Below are 16,990 nucleotides of genomic sequence, written 5' to 3'. Positions count from 1 at the left end.
GATCATTTTGGTCTGAATGTGGAACCTGAACTAAACTGACTTCAACATCCTGAACTGAAAATAACTTCAGTGTAATTTTGTCACTTTGCATATTCATCCCATGGGTCAGACTGAAATCTTTGGCGGGCCGGTTTTAGGCCGTGGGCCACATGTTTGACACCCCAGTCCTAACACATGATCCATAGAAACAGTGACTGGCCTGGCATGGGTCAGATTTATTCACTAACTACTAATAAAACTAGAAAAGCACTCAGAGAGCCCAGACCTCTGCCAAGGCAGATCAGTCCCCCCCCCTCCCCGATCACCACCAAAATGTAATCATTTGTTCCTTGTGCCAGTATCAACGTTTCCTGAAATTTTCATCCAAATCCGTCCATAACTTTTTGAGTTATCTTGTACATAGACAGACAGTTCAATGCAGACAAAAACAGAACCTCCTCAGCGGAGGTAATAATGTCTTTATGTGTAAAACTGAGGTTGGAGGATGTGAAATTGTCACTTGTTTTTCATTTTCCCTGATTTAAACTGAAGTGCGGTCGGTCCATGTGAACTGATGTGTTGTTTTTGTGTTCAGATCACAGACCTGGAGTCTGAAGACGGTAAAAAAGACACCCTGGTGGATGTGGTCTTTAAGAAGGCGCTGAAGGAGTTCCGGATCAACATCTTTAACTCCTATTCCACCGCTTTAGCCGTGAGTGTTTTACTGCTGCAGGAAAACACACTGTCCGCTCCTTCTGCAGTGAACACAGAAAGAAACTGCACTTTAGGAAGACTTCGAACTACTCACAATAATCAGGCTGTTTTCATCTAAGTTTTATCACATTTTTGACCACTGTTGCAAAATCTTTTGCGATTTGTGTTTAAATGTTCAGGTTCTGTATGTAACACCAGTGGACACGATGGGTTCCACACCAAACCTGGAATGAGACTGAGACTGATGAAAAACCCACATGTGGATTAGAAAAACCACTAGGATCCACACACTGAACACAGTGTCTGTATTTAGAGTCTATAGAAGAGCACTGACACGTTTACACATCTAATGCACTGACACCCAGGGAGATTTAATGTCCATATTTGGGTCCTATTTTTTTGACCCAATATTTAATTATAAATTCATTAATTTTGGGATGGTTCAGAGCAAGAGGATAATTTTTTGTGCATTTCTCTGAGGTCATGATGAGGTCCATCCTGGGGGAAAATCTGTCTACATTTACCTTTTATTATTGGGTCTAAACTGATGGAAAATGGACAGATAGTAAAATAAACCCACTTTCATAGAAGCACCCATATGTTTATTTCTTTTTCCTTCTCTCGTGTTGCTTTAACATATACAGTTGAATGGAGCTTCAGATTCAACAGACCCTTATACGATGATGAGATCATTCTCTTATTAGTGTTTCCACCCTGTACTTTTTAATCATTCTAATAATTCTAATCTATGTTAACACCTGTCATTTTTTTTATTTTTGAGTCCACGTAGTATCGTTATTGTAAATATCGATATAAATCTGGTCTTTCCAGCCAAACTCATATTGACATGAACGTTGTCGTACACTCTGCTAACCCGTGCCTCATCTTCATCACCAGATGGATGATGGGAAAAGTATCCGGTACAAGGACCTGTACGCTCTGTTTGAACACATCCTGGAGAAAACCATGCGTCTGGAGCAGAGGGACTGGAGCGAGTCTCCGGTGAAGGTCTGGGTCAACACCTTTAAGGTATTCCTGGATGAGTTCATGACCGAATACAAGCCCATGGAGGGAACCATCGGACGGGTACGACATGACACAACTCCAAACATGAATGGAAATGGTTACCTCTAGGATGACTGGAACAAATATCAAATGTGGAATGTTTTTTTTTTTTTTTTTTCAGGCTCCGAAACGTGAGCGCAAGAAGTCGAGGAAAAAAGAAACTGACATTGTAAGCTGATGACAAACAATATGTGTCTAAAGCAGGGTTCTCAAACTCCTGTTCTTTCAGGTTCCACATTCAGCCTGATCTGATCTGCAGTGGACCGGATCAGTCAAATAAGAACAGAAGAACCCAGAAATAATGACAACTGACAATAGTTGTCTTTGTTTTAGTGCAAAAAAAGAACACTAAATTCTGAAAATTTAAAAACTATCCAAAAAAAAAGATGTGAATAACCTGAAAAAACTGAAATTTCTTCAGAAAAATCAGTGTAATTTTCTCAGTCTTCTTCCTCCACTTCTCATTAGTCCATGTGCATTCTGGATCAGATCTACAAAGACACTAAACACTGAGGAACAGGAAGAAAAGAGTTCAAACTGGACTGAATTTTCTTTACATTTTACATTTCAGGTTGTTCATATTTGTTCAGGTTATTCACATTTTATTGTTACAGCATAGTTTGTACATGTAAATATTTTCATAATTTAATGGGGTTTTTTGCACTAAAACAGACAAATATTTGTAGTTGTCTTTATTTATAGACATAATGTAATATTTTGTTTGTTTTTTTTCCATCAAACCCAGTAGTAAATCTGCAGTCCTTCTTTTGTGTGGGTTCTTCTGCTGTTATTATTGGACTGTAGATCAGATTGGTCTGGATGTGGAACCCACACTAAAATGAGTTCCACAGCCTGGACTGTGGAATTTAGACACTTTGGAAATTCATCCCAGGGGTCGGACTGGAACCTTTGTTGGGACGCATGTTTGAGAGCCCTGTTCTAAAGTATTGAATGTAAGGTGTGGTTGAAGCTGACGGAGGCTGTGCTGCCCCCTGCAGGTGGAGGAACACAACGGCCACATCTTTAAGTCGACTCAGTACAGCATTCCAACCTACTGCGAGTACTGCTCCTCCCTGATCTGGATGATGGACCGGGCCTGCGTCTGCAAACGTGAGCATGGACACACACTCACATACTAACACACACTCACATACTAACACACACATACTAACACACACATTAGAACAGGGCCGTCAGAGTCATTTGAGTTCAGGTTCCACATTCAGACCAATTCAATCTCACATGGGCCGAACCAGAAAAATAATAACATAACAGTCTAGAAATAATGACAACCACAAAGTTTACTCTGTGTTTTAGTGCAAAAAATAACATTAAATTATGAAAATATTAACATTTACAAACTATCCAAACAAAAAAGATGTGAATAACCTGAAAAAAGTGACATTTCTTATGAAAAATCAGTGCAATTTTAACAATATTCTGCCTCCACTTCTCATTTGTCCATGTGCATTATAGATCGGATCTACAAAAGACCTAAACGCAGAAAATTGTTCAAATTGGGCTGAATTTTCTTTAGACATTTCAGGTTGTTCATATTTGTTCAGGTTATTCATATTTTATTGTTACAAGATAGTTTGTAAATGTAAATATTTTCATAATTTAATGTTATTTTTTGCACGAAAACAAAGACAAAAATTTGAGGTTGTCATCATTATCACATCAAACCCAGCAGTAAATCTGCAGTCATTCTTTTGTGTGGGTTCTTCTGCTGTTATTTGACTGTAGATCAGATTGGTCTGGATGTGGAACCTGAACTAAACTGAAAATGATCATTTATACATGTAGATTACAAATAGGATAGAATATGTACAAAACATTTAGTAACAGGCAGAATATTGTTAAAATTACACTTCATTTTCTTTAGACATTTCAGGTTGTTCATATTTGTTCAGGTTATTCATATTTTATTGTTACAGGATAGTTTGTAAATGTAAATATTTTCATAATGTAATGTTATTTTTTGCACTAAAACAAAGAGAAAAATTTGCAGTCATTATTTACAGGCATAATATACACTGAACAAAAATATAAACGCACCACTTTTGTTTTTGCTCCCATTTTTCATGAGCTGAACACAAAGATCTAAAACTTTTTCTGTGTACACAAAAGGCCTATTTCTCTCAAATATTGTTCATAAATTTGTCTAAATCTGTGTTAGTGAGCACTTCTCCTTTGTCCTTTGCTGAGATAATCCATCCACCTCACAGGTGTGGCAGATCCAGATGCTGATTAGACAGCAGGATTATTGCACAGGTGTGACTTAGGCTGGCCACAATAAAAGGCCACTCTAAAATGTGCACTTTTACTGTATTGGGTGGTCCGGGGGGGGGCAGAAAACCAGTCAGTATTTGGTGTGACCACCATTTTCCTCGCACAGTCTTCTTCATGAATTCTCTGAAACAGCTTTGGAGATGGCTTATGGTAGAGAAATGAACATTCAGTTCACAGGCAAAAGCTCTGGTGGAGATTCCTGAAGTCAGCATGACCAGTGCATATTCCCTCAAAACTTGGGACATCTGTGGTATTGTGCTGTGTGATAAAACTGCACATTTTAGAGTGGCTTTTTACTGTGGCCAGCCTAAGGCACACCTGTGCAAAAATCATGCTGTCTAATCAGCATCTTGATATGCCACACCTGTGAGGTGGATGGATTATCTCAGCAAAGAAGAAGTGTTCACGAACACAAATTTAGACAGATTTGTGAACAATATTTGAGAGAAATAAACCTTGTGTGTACACAGAAAAAGTTTTAGATCTTTAAGTTCAGCTCATGACAAATGGGAGCAAAAACAAAAGTCGTGCATTTATATTTTTGTTCAGTGTAATATTTTTTCACATTAAACCAAGAAGAAAATTTGGAGTCAATATTTCTAGGTTATTATATTGTTTTACTTGAGATCACATTTGGTCTGAATGTGGAGCCTGATGTAGTTCGACACCTTTGACTGTTAATGTCTTCAGTGTCCAGATTGGACCCTTTAGTGGGCCGGTTTTGGTCCACGGGCCGCATGTTTGACACCCCTGCATTAGGATCTTTAAACACCATTATACACATACACCAGGGGGGTAAATGCTGGTGTAACAGGCCAAAGTACTGCACCCTGGGGTACAGCGGCCTAACAGCGGTAATCCTGTCCTTTAACTTTATCTTGGTTTCAGTGTTGGCTGTTCGTCTGTCAGACAGGGGAAGCTCAGTGTCGGCTTACATCAAAAAACTTGTCAAGTTATTTAAACATAAATTTGGCCCTCTGTTTCTTGTGATTTGTGTATTTGTGCATTTCCAGTGCAAGAAATGAACAGTTAATTTGGTAGTGGTTTCTCTCTGGATTTCCCAGCAGAATGTGTGACGGTATTAAACTGAACTGTGTCAGTGAAGGAGCAGATCTGAAAACAGCTGTCAATCAAACGGGATTCAGCCTTTGGACCGATCCTCCAATCAGCACACGGAAGCTCAGTGTCCGGCCCGGCCGAGCTCCGCCCACAGCTCCATTCACCCCCAGAGACGCCGAGCGTCCGGGGGCGGGACAACATGGTGTCATTTATCCAATGATCGTCCAGTTTAGAGTCAGTTTCCAGCAGTTCCACTCAGTCCCATTGAAGTGCATGGACGCTGAGCATCTACGACAAATGCACTGAGCAGAGATGGAGGAGAAAACACAGACACGGGAATGGAGGAGAAGTGAACAACATCCAGTCCACTGATCTGGGATCAAACTGATTCTGAACCAACTGGTCTGAGAGATGAACGTGTTCCAACACATTTGGAGTCAATGAAATGAAAACAAATGAACAGATTTGAGCATTTAATGGGAGTCATTTTAGGGGAAGCTGAGCTTCCACTGCAGTCTGACACTAAACACCACTGCTTTGACCTCATAGCTCACAGAGGAAGGATTATTCCACAAAATTCAAGTAAAAATTCAGAATAAATTATTCTTGAAGATAGGAGACAAACACATTTGTGCACAGTTTCATGTCCTGAACGTGTCCTCCTCCTCCTGTTAACGTGTCCTTTAGTTTTGTGTCTTTGGTTTGGACTTAAATCAGACGGTCCAGACGTGTAACTGGACCCAGTATCATACAGCAGCAGCCTAATGTTCTTCTAACTCACTTAACTCTGACTCTTAGTCCATGTGTGCAGTTTGGATTTCCACCCACTCAGGACATTACCCCCCCCCCCCCCCCCCATTGCAAAAACACCCTCCCGCCTCTGTGAGCGTCTGCAGAATTGGATTAAAACTGGTCTCAGACTGTTTTGTCGGTCTGGTTCTGCACTCAGAGGCATCTCCATCACGCCTCAGGCTGACGTTCATGTTTGTCTCATTGTTTTGTTTTGTCATTTTTTCTCATTTGCAGTTTGTCGCTATGCGTGTCACAGGAAGTGCTGTTCCAAGACGACGACCATGTGCAGCAAAAAGGTGGGTGTGAGTCTGGATTCTTCTCCGATCAAATATAAAGTCAGTGATTAAAGTTTGAAACATTACAGTTGAATTAATCAGAATTTACAATGTTACATTTGGTAAAAACCTGAACTGTTCCATTTAATGAACGATCCTCCGTTAGCATCTGAACTCTGATAACCTACTGAACCTGCCAGGTTGGACAGCAGATGGACAGGTAAACTGTCTGTAGAAATAACCATCAAGTCTAAATGTTTAAGGTGCATTTACTGTGGGCAAAATTAAAAAGATAAAAAATCACAGGTAATGTTTTAAGTATTGATTAAACTACTTATTTCCAAATAAACATCTTTAGTTTTAAGCTACATTTACTCTAAAATATTTTCATTTTGTGTGATGAATGTGCAAAGAATATGTGGAATAATGGGCAACGCCGTAATTATGTACCACATTTAGTAGCATCAGAGGTGTGTTGTTATTATTATTATTATTATTATTATTATTATTCAACACATATGTTTGTCTTCTTCTTTATAAGTTTGTTTGAATATAAATATGTAACTTGCAAATTATAAATCAAACCATAAAGAGAATTTATGAGTGGAGAGCAGGGACTTCATCTGCCTGTCTTTAGAACACACAGAACACCTAAACACATCATATAGAACACATAGAACGTGTAATCACATCATGTAGAACACCTGAACGCATCCTATAGGGCACATAGAACACCTAAACACATCATATAGAACACATAGAACACCTAAACGCATCATACAGAACACACAGAACGCCTAAACGTATCATATAGAACACATAGAACATATAAACACGTCATATAGAACACCTGAACGCATCCTATACAGCACATAGAACACCTAAACACATCATATAGAACACACAGAACACCTAAACACATCATACACAACACACAGAACGCCTAAACGTATCATATAGAACACCTAAACGCATCACACAGAACCCACAGAACACCTAAACACATCATATAGAACACATAGAACACCTAAACACATCATACAGAACACACAGAACACCTAAACACATCATATAGAACACATAGAACACCTAAACACATCATACAGAACACACAGAACACCTAAACACATCATATAGAACACATAGAAGACCTAAACGCATCACACAGAACCCACAGAACACCTAAACACATCATACAGAACCCACAGAACACCTGAATGCATCCTGTTCGTTTGAATGTTGAAACATGGTTGAATGTGTTCATGGGTCACCAGCAAATACATTTATTTAACGTTTGTTCGTGTCCATGTGTTTATTTTTGCGTGACAGTACGACCTGGAGCTTTCCCCCCGACAGTTCGGCGTGGAGTTATCTCGTCTGACGAGCGACGAGCGGGCGGTGCCCCACCTGGTGGAGAAACTCATCAACTACATTGAGATGCACGGCCTGTACACAGAGGGCATTTACAGGAAGTCTGGATCCACCAATAAGATCAAAGAACTGCGACAGGGGCTGGACACAGGTCTGTCTGAAATATATGACAGTTATGTTCAGGATTTACTCCAGTTAGCCTTTAGCCCAGGACTGCTTTTGTGTCTGTTTCTCTCAAATTAACCTTTCTTAAATGATTTATCACCATTTATTGTAAAATTATCTTCTATATTTTGCATATTTTTCAATAAATATCATGTATTTTTAAATCACTGATCATATTGATGTTCATAAAACCTCCGATTAAAGTTGAGGGATATTATATCAAAAACAGAGAAAACAACACATATACCAGTACCTGAACATAAACCCAGTGTCTCCATCCACTGTCGTTTGTCAAACTCCACTGGTTTTACTGGTGAATCAGTGTTGTAGAAGATGACGGTGTTTCCATGGTAACTACGGAGCCTCTGACCGTCCAAATGGGTCATATCTGATGACCATGAAAAGATTTTTTTTTTTTAATAAATTTTGTTCATTTTTATTCATTTTATTTATTTTATTATTTTTTCTCCAGTCTTATTCAGTTTGTGGCCTATTTTGTTCAATTACCTCATATTTTGTTGCTTTATTATTCATTTTTTTTTAATTTTATTGATCACTTGGGCTGTTTTTGTTCATTTTGTTGCTTATTTTATTTTTATTTTTACTTAATTTTAGTACATTTTTGGCTTGTTTTGTCCACATTATTTATTATTTTGTAATTTCTTTAATTAATTTTTATTCATTTTATTTATTATTTCATATAAACCCAGTGTGTCCATTCACTGTCATTGATCCAACTCCATGGGTTTTACTGGAGAATCAATGTTGTAGAAGATGACAGTCTTTCCATGGTAGCTACGGAGCATCTGAAGGTCTGATGACCATGAAAAGATGAAGAACTGCACTTTAAACTAATTACTGAAATGTATTAATAGGATTAGTGGATGAACAGGTATTAAACAGTTTAGATCAGTAGATGGTTTAAGTTAAAAGTGGATATTTTTAAAGGCTAATGAAATGTTCTACTATTATAAACTCACTGCTGATCAACGTAAACCAACCTTCACTATGCGGTTTTAGTTTGTGATGCATTCAAGTATACGTCTGTAAACCTCTGCGTCCCTCTGCAGACGTGTCCAGTGTGAACCTGGACGACTACAACATCCATGTGATTGCGAGTGTCCTCAAACAGTGGCTCCGTGACCTGCCCAGCCCCCTGATGACCTTTGAACTGTACGAGGAGTTCCTGAGAGCCATGGGTAAGCAGGGGTGCACCTGAACGCATCATATACAGCACATACCTAAATGCATCACACAGAACGCCTAAATGCATCATATCCAGCACACAGAACACCACAATGCATCATATGTATATGACACACAGAACACCTAAACGCCTCCAGGTCCATCTATGGCTCAGATTCAGATTCAGGACTGGGACAGTCTCAGACTGGGGGGTGTAACTGTTTCCTGTCAGGTCAAAGTGATCGTCGGGAGGTGATGCGAGGAGTGTATTCTGTGATCGACCAGCTGAGCAGGGTTCACCTGAGCACGCTGGAGCGCCTCATCTTCCACCTGGTCAGGTGAGTCATGTGACTCAAACAGTGTGATGGGTTCAGGGGTTAAAGGGTTAATATGTGAACCTTTAGCTGGACTCAGGGGTTAAAGACTGTGCAGTTCAGGCTGAATCCATTCATTGTATTTAACAGTTTTTCTCTCATGGATCATGGGCTGTTGGGAAGGCGTGTCTGTCAGCGTCTTCATCATCTTCATCGTCTTCATCATTGTTTGCACTAGGGATGTAAAAATTACCGATATAATGATAAACCGCGGTAAAATTGCAGACGGTTAGTATTACCGTTTAAATTCTGTTTATCATTATAACCGTGTTTGATTACCGCACTTTTCCGGAGAAAACGCCTATGTAAAGATCTGCTTTTATGTCAAATATTTGAGTATAGTTTTAATTTATTACAGTTTTAATTTTCTATACCTAATATTTGGAACCAATATTCACTTTCAAAGCCTTTGAAAAGGTTTGTTAAGCATCTGTGTGTTATTTATGAAATAAATTATATACATTTTTCAAATTGGATTTTATATATTTTTTTGTGTTTTTTTGTCCTTTTATGTTTTTATAGTAGGTTAAAGTGGAAAAAAAGTAATAGGCAGATGATATAAATGAAGTTGTGCTGAAAAAACAGATCCCAAACATGGGTATAGTAAATATTTGTTTATATAGTACGAGGGCCGTTCAATAAGTTCATGGCCTCACCCAGAAATACTGGTTGTTATAATACAGGATGTTACATTCTTTCGTGATGGGATAGTGATGCTTGAACATCAATGGACCAAGTGCATTGTGTAAATGGAGATTATGTTGAAAAATAAAATATAAATTATCAGTCTGTGTTGTTCTGTTCTGGGTGAGGCCATGAACTTATTGAACGGCCCTCATATATAAAGGCAAAACCAAAAGGACTGAAAAACGGACAAAATAGGCTCAAACCACAAAGGGTTAATATTTTAATGTTTCTGCAACAGAAGGGACATTGTGCTGATTATTTTATTTGTTTTTATTCGCGTACTGGCTGACAGGCTGTAAGCTATTGTCATCGTTGTCGTCCGTTACAAAACTTTCAATTGTCTTCTTCTCCGAAACTACAATTCCGATTGACTTCAAACTTGGTATACAGCTTCTGTATGATGATTTCAACAAAAGTTAGTGAAATTATTTGGATCCGGATCTGATTCTGAATTTGGAGCGACTTTGAAAAATTTTCCGATTGTAACAGATAGGAAGTGGATTGATCCAATAAATCAGTATCAATGATATCAAGTTGGAATTTGAATTTTTTACAGATCTGATTAGAATATGACCAAAACATGGGCTATTTCTGTAATAGAATAAATACACAGAACTGGGTGAGAATAAATGGCATCTGGATACATTTCCCAAAGCTTTGAATTTGGCCGGTAAGATACAGGACCATTGGTCCTGTTTTTGTTAATACAACTTGGTTAAATTATTTCAGTGTGTGTATTAGTACTTTTTGAACATTTTGAGCATAATTTCAACAATACCGTGATAATAATGATAACTGTGGTAATTTTGGTCACAATAACCGTGATATGAAATTTTCATTTCGTTACATCCCTAATCAGCATTTACGTCAAACATCTTGTCCGACAAAGCTGATGGTTGGATTTATTTCATCTTTTACATGTCGCTTCCTTTGGACAGTGTCTGTAAAGTGTGTATAAATCCCTGTAACCTGGTCCTGGTAGTCTGGTGTTTGGTTCACAGTGCCCTTCAGTGGATCTGGACCCAGTGTAGTTTACAGGGGTGGGTCTGACCCGTTGATCCTTCCATGTGTTACAGAGTGGCACTGCAGGAGGAAACCAACAGGATGTCGGTCAACGCCCTCGCCATCGTATTCGCCCCCTGTGTCCTTCGTTGTCCGGACACCATCGACCCCCTGCAGAGCGTCCAGGACATCAGCAAGACCACCGCGTACGTCAGCTGACTGTACCCTCATATCTGCACATACAGATACAACATTAGCCTCATTACATAATTACCAAAGTCATAAACGATCTGGACCAAAGTCTGTGGACCTGTTGAACCCAGGTGTTTCTGTTCTAGGCCAGGCAGGTTTATTTACAGAGCACATTTCATGTACAAGATATGACGACGTATTAGGGCCACATAAGAAATTAAAACACTTGTCACTACGAGAATAAAGTCATTAATTAATGAGAATAAAGTAATTAATTAACAAGAATAAACTTGTACTTTTATGAGATTAAAGTTGTAATATTTTGAAAATTTGACAGAATTTCAGGTTTTACAGCAAACGCAACAAGCGAAGCAGTAACTTTCCCTTCTGTTGGACTCAAAACTTAGTTTGTTCAGAAACATCAAACCCTATAGCTCTGGTGGAACCACTGATAGCCCTACAGCTGACCACTGAGTTGTCATTATTTATAGGTTATTATGCTATTATTTTACTGGTCCGGCCCACTGGAGATCAAATCAAGCTGAATGAGGAACCTGAAAGAAAATGAGTTGAGAATCCTGGATTAGAGAGAATTCAGATCTGACTGGAGTTGGACACATTTGGACAAACATCTGGGACCAAAGGCAGACGATGATTTAAGGAAATATAGATGTTTATCAACTCTGTGGATATAAATCTGTGGACACATCATGTCTCCAGCTGTCACATGTCCTGTTTACATCAATATTAACAATCAATAGGATATCTATCCCATAATATCCAACTGTATTCTGACATTAGTCTTTATTGTTTTGGATCCCAGACCCCTGTTAGAACACAAACACCTGAATTCAACGGGTCCACAGACTTTAGTCCATGTGTGTATGTGTAGGACATTCAGATCTGAGGTTCATCATGTGTGTATTACTGCTCCGTCTCCTCCTCAGGTGTGTGGAGCTGATCATTAATGAACAGCTGAGGAAGTACAAAGCCCGTCTGAAGGACATCAGCAGTCTGGAGTTTGCAGAGAGCAAAGCCAAGAGCAGACTGACCCACATCAGGAAGTCCATGGTAAGACCAGCTCAGGGGGGGGAGGTTATGATGTAACGCTGCTGTCTGAAGCTCAGGTTGGGGGGGGGTTTAGATGCTGCAGTCTGAAGCTGGGGTGTGTGTGTGTGTGTTAGATGCTGCTATCTGAAGCTCAGGTTGGGGGGGTTTAGATGCTGCAGTCTGAAGCTGGGGTGTGTGTGTGTGTGTGTGTGTGTGTTAGATGCTGCTATCTGAAGCTCAGGTGGGGGGGGGGGGGTAGATGCTGCTGTCTGAAGCTGGGGGGGGGGGGGGTGTTAGATGCTGCTATCTGAAGCTCAGGGGGGGGGAGGGGTTAGATGCTGCTGTCTGAAGCTGGGGGGGGGTGTTAGATGCTGCTATCTGAAGCTCAGGTGGGGGGAGGGGTTAGATGCTGCTGTCTGAAGCTGGGGGGGGGGGGGGGGTAGATGCTGCAGTCTGAAGCTGGGGGGGGGTTAGGGTTAGCTGGGGGGGGGGGGGGGTAGATGCTGCAGTCTGAAGCTCGGGGGGGGGGGGGGGGGTTAGATGCTGCTGTCTGAAGCTGGGGGGGGGTTAGGGTTAGCTGGGGGGGGGGGGGTAGATGCTGCAGTCTGAAGGTCGGGGGGGGGGGGGGGGGGGTTAGATGCTGCTGTTTTCCCTGTTCCTCTCACTCATCATTTAAACCCTGTCAGTTCTCAGCTGCCATGGTTTTCACATGGCACCAACGTCATTCCTTTGTGTTTCTTTACATTTGTCATTTCAGAAACACACAGTTTTTACAACCTGAAACCTGTCGGTGCTCATAAATAAACTTTGGACACATCTGACACATTTTAACTTCCGTAAATCAACGCTGAAATGAATCTTGAAACTCAGGAGGGAGTTGGTATTAGATACTTAAGTTCAGAGTCAGAGGGGTTTGAGTAAAAACTACCAGTATGAGCAGAACAGATAACAGCTGATCAGTGACATCAGACTGAGGCTGCAATATTTAACCCTTAAAGACCCACAACCATTATTGTTACAACTTCCAAAAGATTTTTTTTATTCTTTTCCAAATGATTTATCACAATTTATTCTAATGTGATCCTCTGCATTTTGCATTTTTCAGTGAAAACCATGTGTTTTCCTGTATTTAATTCACTGATCATGTAGATGCTTGTAAAAGCACAGAGTAAATCTAAAGGTTCTTAAATCAAATCAGAAAAAATTGTGGAAACAGTGGCTTTTTCTGCTAAATTTGTCATTAACTGAACATAACTCCAGTGTGTCCATCCACTATCATTGATCCAACTCCATGGGTTCTACTGGGGAATCAATGTTGGAGAAGATGACAGCGTTTCCACGGTAACTACGGAGCCTCTGAACGTCCAAATGGGTGTTTGTGGCCAAAATCAGGCAGAAAACTTTCTCTTACTGCTGTGACTCTGAGTTACTGATAATTGTCATCCACTATTTGGACCACAGTTGAATCCAGGTGTTTGTGTTCTAACAGGGCTCTGGGATCCAAAACAATAAGGACTAATGTCAGAATAGAGTTTGATATTATGGGATAGATATCCTATTGATTATTAATACTGATGTTTGTGTGTCCGATCCTCCTGAACAGGACATCTGACAGCTGGAGACATGATGTGTCCACATATTTATGTCCACAGAGTTGAGAAACATCAATATTTCGCTGTAGTTTAATGGTAGATGTTTGTTCCTCAGTCAGATGTGATGACAGTAGATGGTTAGATGCAAAAGATTATTATTTACAGTCAGAGCAGGAAAAATATTACTGAAATTTTGAGCAAGAACATTTAAAAACAGTCGTGGATGAAAAAAAAAAAAATCAATGTTGAGAGAAATTAAGTAAAAACCATCTGAGTCATTTTAGAAACAAAGATAGCACTTTAACCCAAACTAATTAATGCACTGATATGCATCCCATAATATTAACCTCTATTCTGACATTAGTCCTTATAGTTTTGGATCCCAGACCCCTTTTAGAACACAAACACCTGGATTCAACAGGTCCACAGACTGTGGTCCATGAAGTGAATTACTTCGGTCATTATTAACGACATGTCACTAACAATAGACTGTCAGTACAGAGGCCCCGCCCCCCACTAGAGGATCTGGTCATGGTCAGACATCTTTAGACCAGATCCACGTGTGCTGTTTTACTGGGTCTACTGGGCTCCCTAACCCTGATTTGTCCTCCCCACCCCACCCCCCACCCCCTCCTTCCAGAAACCTGTACTAATTGCTGTTAGATTTATGAGCATAACCCGCACCTCTACCCCGGTATGTATGCCCCGCCCACTCCATGTCAGCCCGCTCCGTCCTGTCCTGTCAATCAGTCTGTCAATAAAGTTCATACTGTCTGTCAACGTCCATCCGTTTAATAGAATAGAATAGAATAGAATAGAATAGAATAGAATAGAAGTCTCCTTTTAAAATGATGTGATTCTAGTTTAGATTAGATTCCATTTCCTCCAAATGGGGACATTTCCCTCCGTCTGGTAGTTGAGCATCAGATGAAGGTATTTGTTGCTTTGCTTTGTTGTATGTGTTGTTTTTAGATTAAATATCCATGGTTGTAACTCTGACAGTGTCTTTATGTGTTCGCTTTGTCCAGTCGCTCTGTAAAATAAAGCGTGTTTTGCATAAACTCAGTTTATGATAGTATATTTAGGACTGTATTTGAAGCACATACTCAGGTTTGTTTTATGTATGGCTTTAATACGAGTACATGTAACCACTTTTACTTTACTACTACTAGAACTATTTACCTGCACAGAAGAGAGAGTCAAAAAGGTCTCAGACAAATGTAAGAAAAAGTTTATTTATCAAAATAACGTTATTTTTCTACATAAGCTCCATGACAGTCTAAACCACAGGTGTCAAACAGGTGTCAGGTTGAGAGTCTGGTTTCCATTCGCTCAATATGTAAAGTGTCATGAGATAACATTTGTTATGATTTGGCGCTATATAAATAAAATATGATAGATTGATTGATAGGGCCCAGGGGCCAAAACTGTGCAACAGTCACATTCTGTGGTTCTTTTTGTGTCGGGGTTCCAACCCTGAACCAGAAGTGTCAGTGCAGGAGAGCCAGACGCTCTGGAATCACAATCACAGTGGAACTGAACCTGTTCTGAGGTGTTGTTCCACCAAAATGACCTGGAAAATAGAGTTGGAAGGATGAAAAACTCCATAGTGTTACTTTTATGTTGGCTCTAATTTCAGATTCGTCATTCTAAGAAAGGTTGAAAAGACAGTTTTAATAAACGTCCCCAAAAGATAGAGGGATGGAAGTTAATAAAATTATTAACAAGACATCAAACACAAGTTTGACCATGTTCTAGTTTGTAAAATACTGCACATTTTGAAATGATAACATTTGTCTGAGTACTTTTTGACTCTCCCTCGTATACTGAATTCTTTACTCATTTTAGTTCCTTTTGTTCTGTTTTATGACACTAGTCTGAGAGGAGAAATAAGGAGTTGTGTCTTATGGTGTCTAATGATGTTAAAGGTGTCTATGTGCATACATGAGGTGTGTGTTAAAGGAGGACATGTCCACTTCCACACTGGGGTTTCTGTCACTGAGCCCGTTTACATGACCATAAAAACCCGATAACTGGGAGTAATCCAATAATTGCCGTAATCAGATGTGACGCGTTTACACACACTTCAGAAATACGATAATCAAAAAACCCTGGTTTCCATGTTTCAGTCCATTATTTGATACGTACATTGTTATGATAGACGTACACTTCCTGTCATTTACTAAACATCCTGTCTTGTCTTGTTACCATAGCAACACCCACGGTGTCAGCATTAGTTGTCCTAATGTGGGAGGAGCTAATAAGACGACAGAACAGGTCACACGTTGGTGTTATCCTTCATTTCATTCTTTGTTTACCTTTTTCCTTAGAATCATGGTGTCGCTGCATAACTTCAGTTTATATATTTTTTTTTTTACACATGCGCAGATGTAAATAAAAAAAAACAACAACAATCAGTTTAACCTGTATACATGTGTGAAGACATTGGAGTATTGGGGAGAAATCTAGGTGTGTTAATACGATTTCTCATAATCAGATTACTGTTGTTATCGGATAAAGCCGATCAGATTATCCTGTTTATATGATCAGTAATAATCATGTAACCAGTAGTGTCGGACTCTGCGTTGTGTTTTTTTTAAGGACGAGACCTGCAGATATAACTTTGGAGGCAGTTTCCACTTATTGTTTTTTCTGCTCCTGACAAAAGTGGCATAAGAAACAAAAACCTCCGGTCAGCGACACCCGAAAAACATGCTCCTTCACAAACCAAACGATACAGAAATGTGTTTCAGCACATCATAAGCACCTCATACAGTTTGAACTAACCAGTTCATTTAAAACTTAAATTAGCAGAGGCTAAACCAAAAATTTTCCCCGACTGCACGTATGGATGGGAATCAAGAACCAGATCCCAGTAGCTTGATTCCTTGGAATCGTTTGCCTGCCTGCTTAACGATTCTGCTTATCAATTCCACCTTCGCTGCACATGCATGATGATGTCACGTGTATGCTGCATTGTTTTGGTCAGAACATAGACAACATGGTGTTGAGGCAGAAACACTCCAAACAGACCACACCAGGTCCAAACAGACCACACCAGGTCTAAACAGACCACACCAGGTCCAAACAGACCACACCAGGTCCAAACAGACCACACCGGGTCCAAACAGACCACACCGGGTCCAGTTGAACACTGTCAAAGCTTCTATTTCTTCTAAAGGGTGGAATCCCTCCA

General features: G+C 39.8%; 1 protein-coding gene across 1 annotated transcript in view; it reads left to right on the top strand.

The window, feature by feature from the left end:
* The window catches only part of myo9ab (myosin IXAb), a 128,031-nt gene that overhangs the window by 106,619 nt on the left and 4,422 nt on the right, over positions 1 to 16,990 (top strand). Inside the window, exons 28-38 of the mRNA XM_030135647.1 lie at positions 575 to 691; positions 1,591 to 1,779; positions 1,880 to 1,927; positions 2,757 to 2,868; positions 6,136 to 6,197; positions 7,506 to 7,698; positions 8,783 to 8,911; positions 9,130 to 9,235; positions 11,035 to 11,166; positions 12,100 to 12,223; positions 14,435 to 14,488. Coding sequence (XP_029991507.1) covers positions 575 to 691; positions 1,591 to 1,779; positions 1,880 to 1,927; positions 2,757 to 2,868; positions 6,136 to 6,197; positions 7,506 to 7,698; positions 8,783 to 8,911; positions 9,130 to 9,235; positions 11,035 to 11,166; positions 12,100 to 12,223; positions 14,435 to 14,488 — 1,266 coding nt within the window. The remainder of the gene's footprint in view (positions 1 to 574; positions 692 to 1,590; positions 1,780 to 1,879; positions 1,928 to 2,756; positions 2,869 to 6,135; positions 6,198 to 7,505; positions 7,699 to 8,782; positions 8,912 to 9,129; positions 9,236 to 11,034; positions 11,167 to 12,099; positions 12,224 to 14,434; positions 14,489 to 16,990) is intronic.

The sequence above is a fragment of the Sphaeramia orbicularis genome, chromosome 6 (genome assembly GCF_902148855.1).
Source record: "Sphaeramia orbicularis chromosome 6, fSphaOr1.1, whole genome shotgun sequence".
NCBI classification, from domain to species: Eukaryota; Metazoa; Chordata; class Actinopteri; order Kurtiformes; family Apogonidae; genus Sphaeramia; species Sphaeramia orbicularis.
This window is presented reverse-complemented; position numbering and strand designations above follow the sequence as displayed.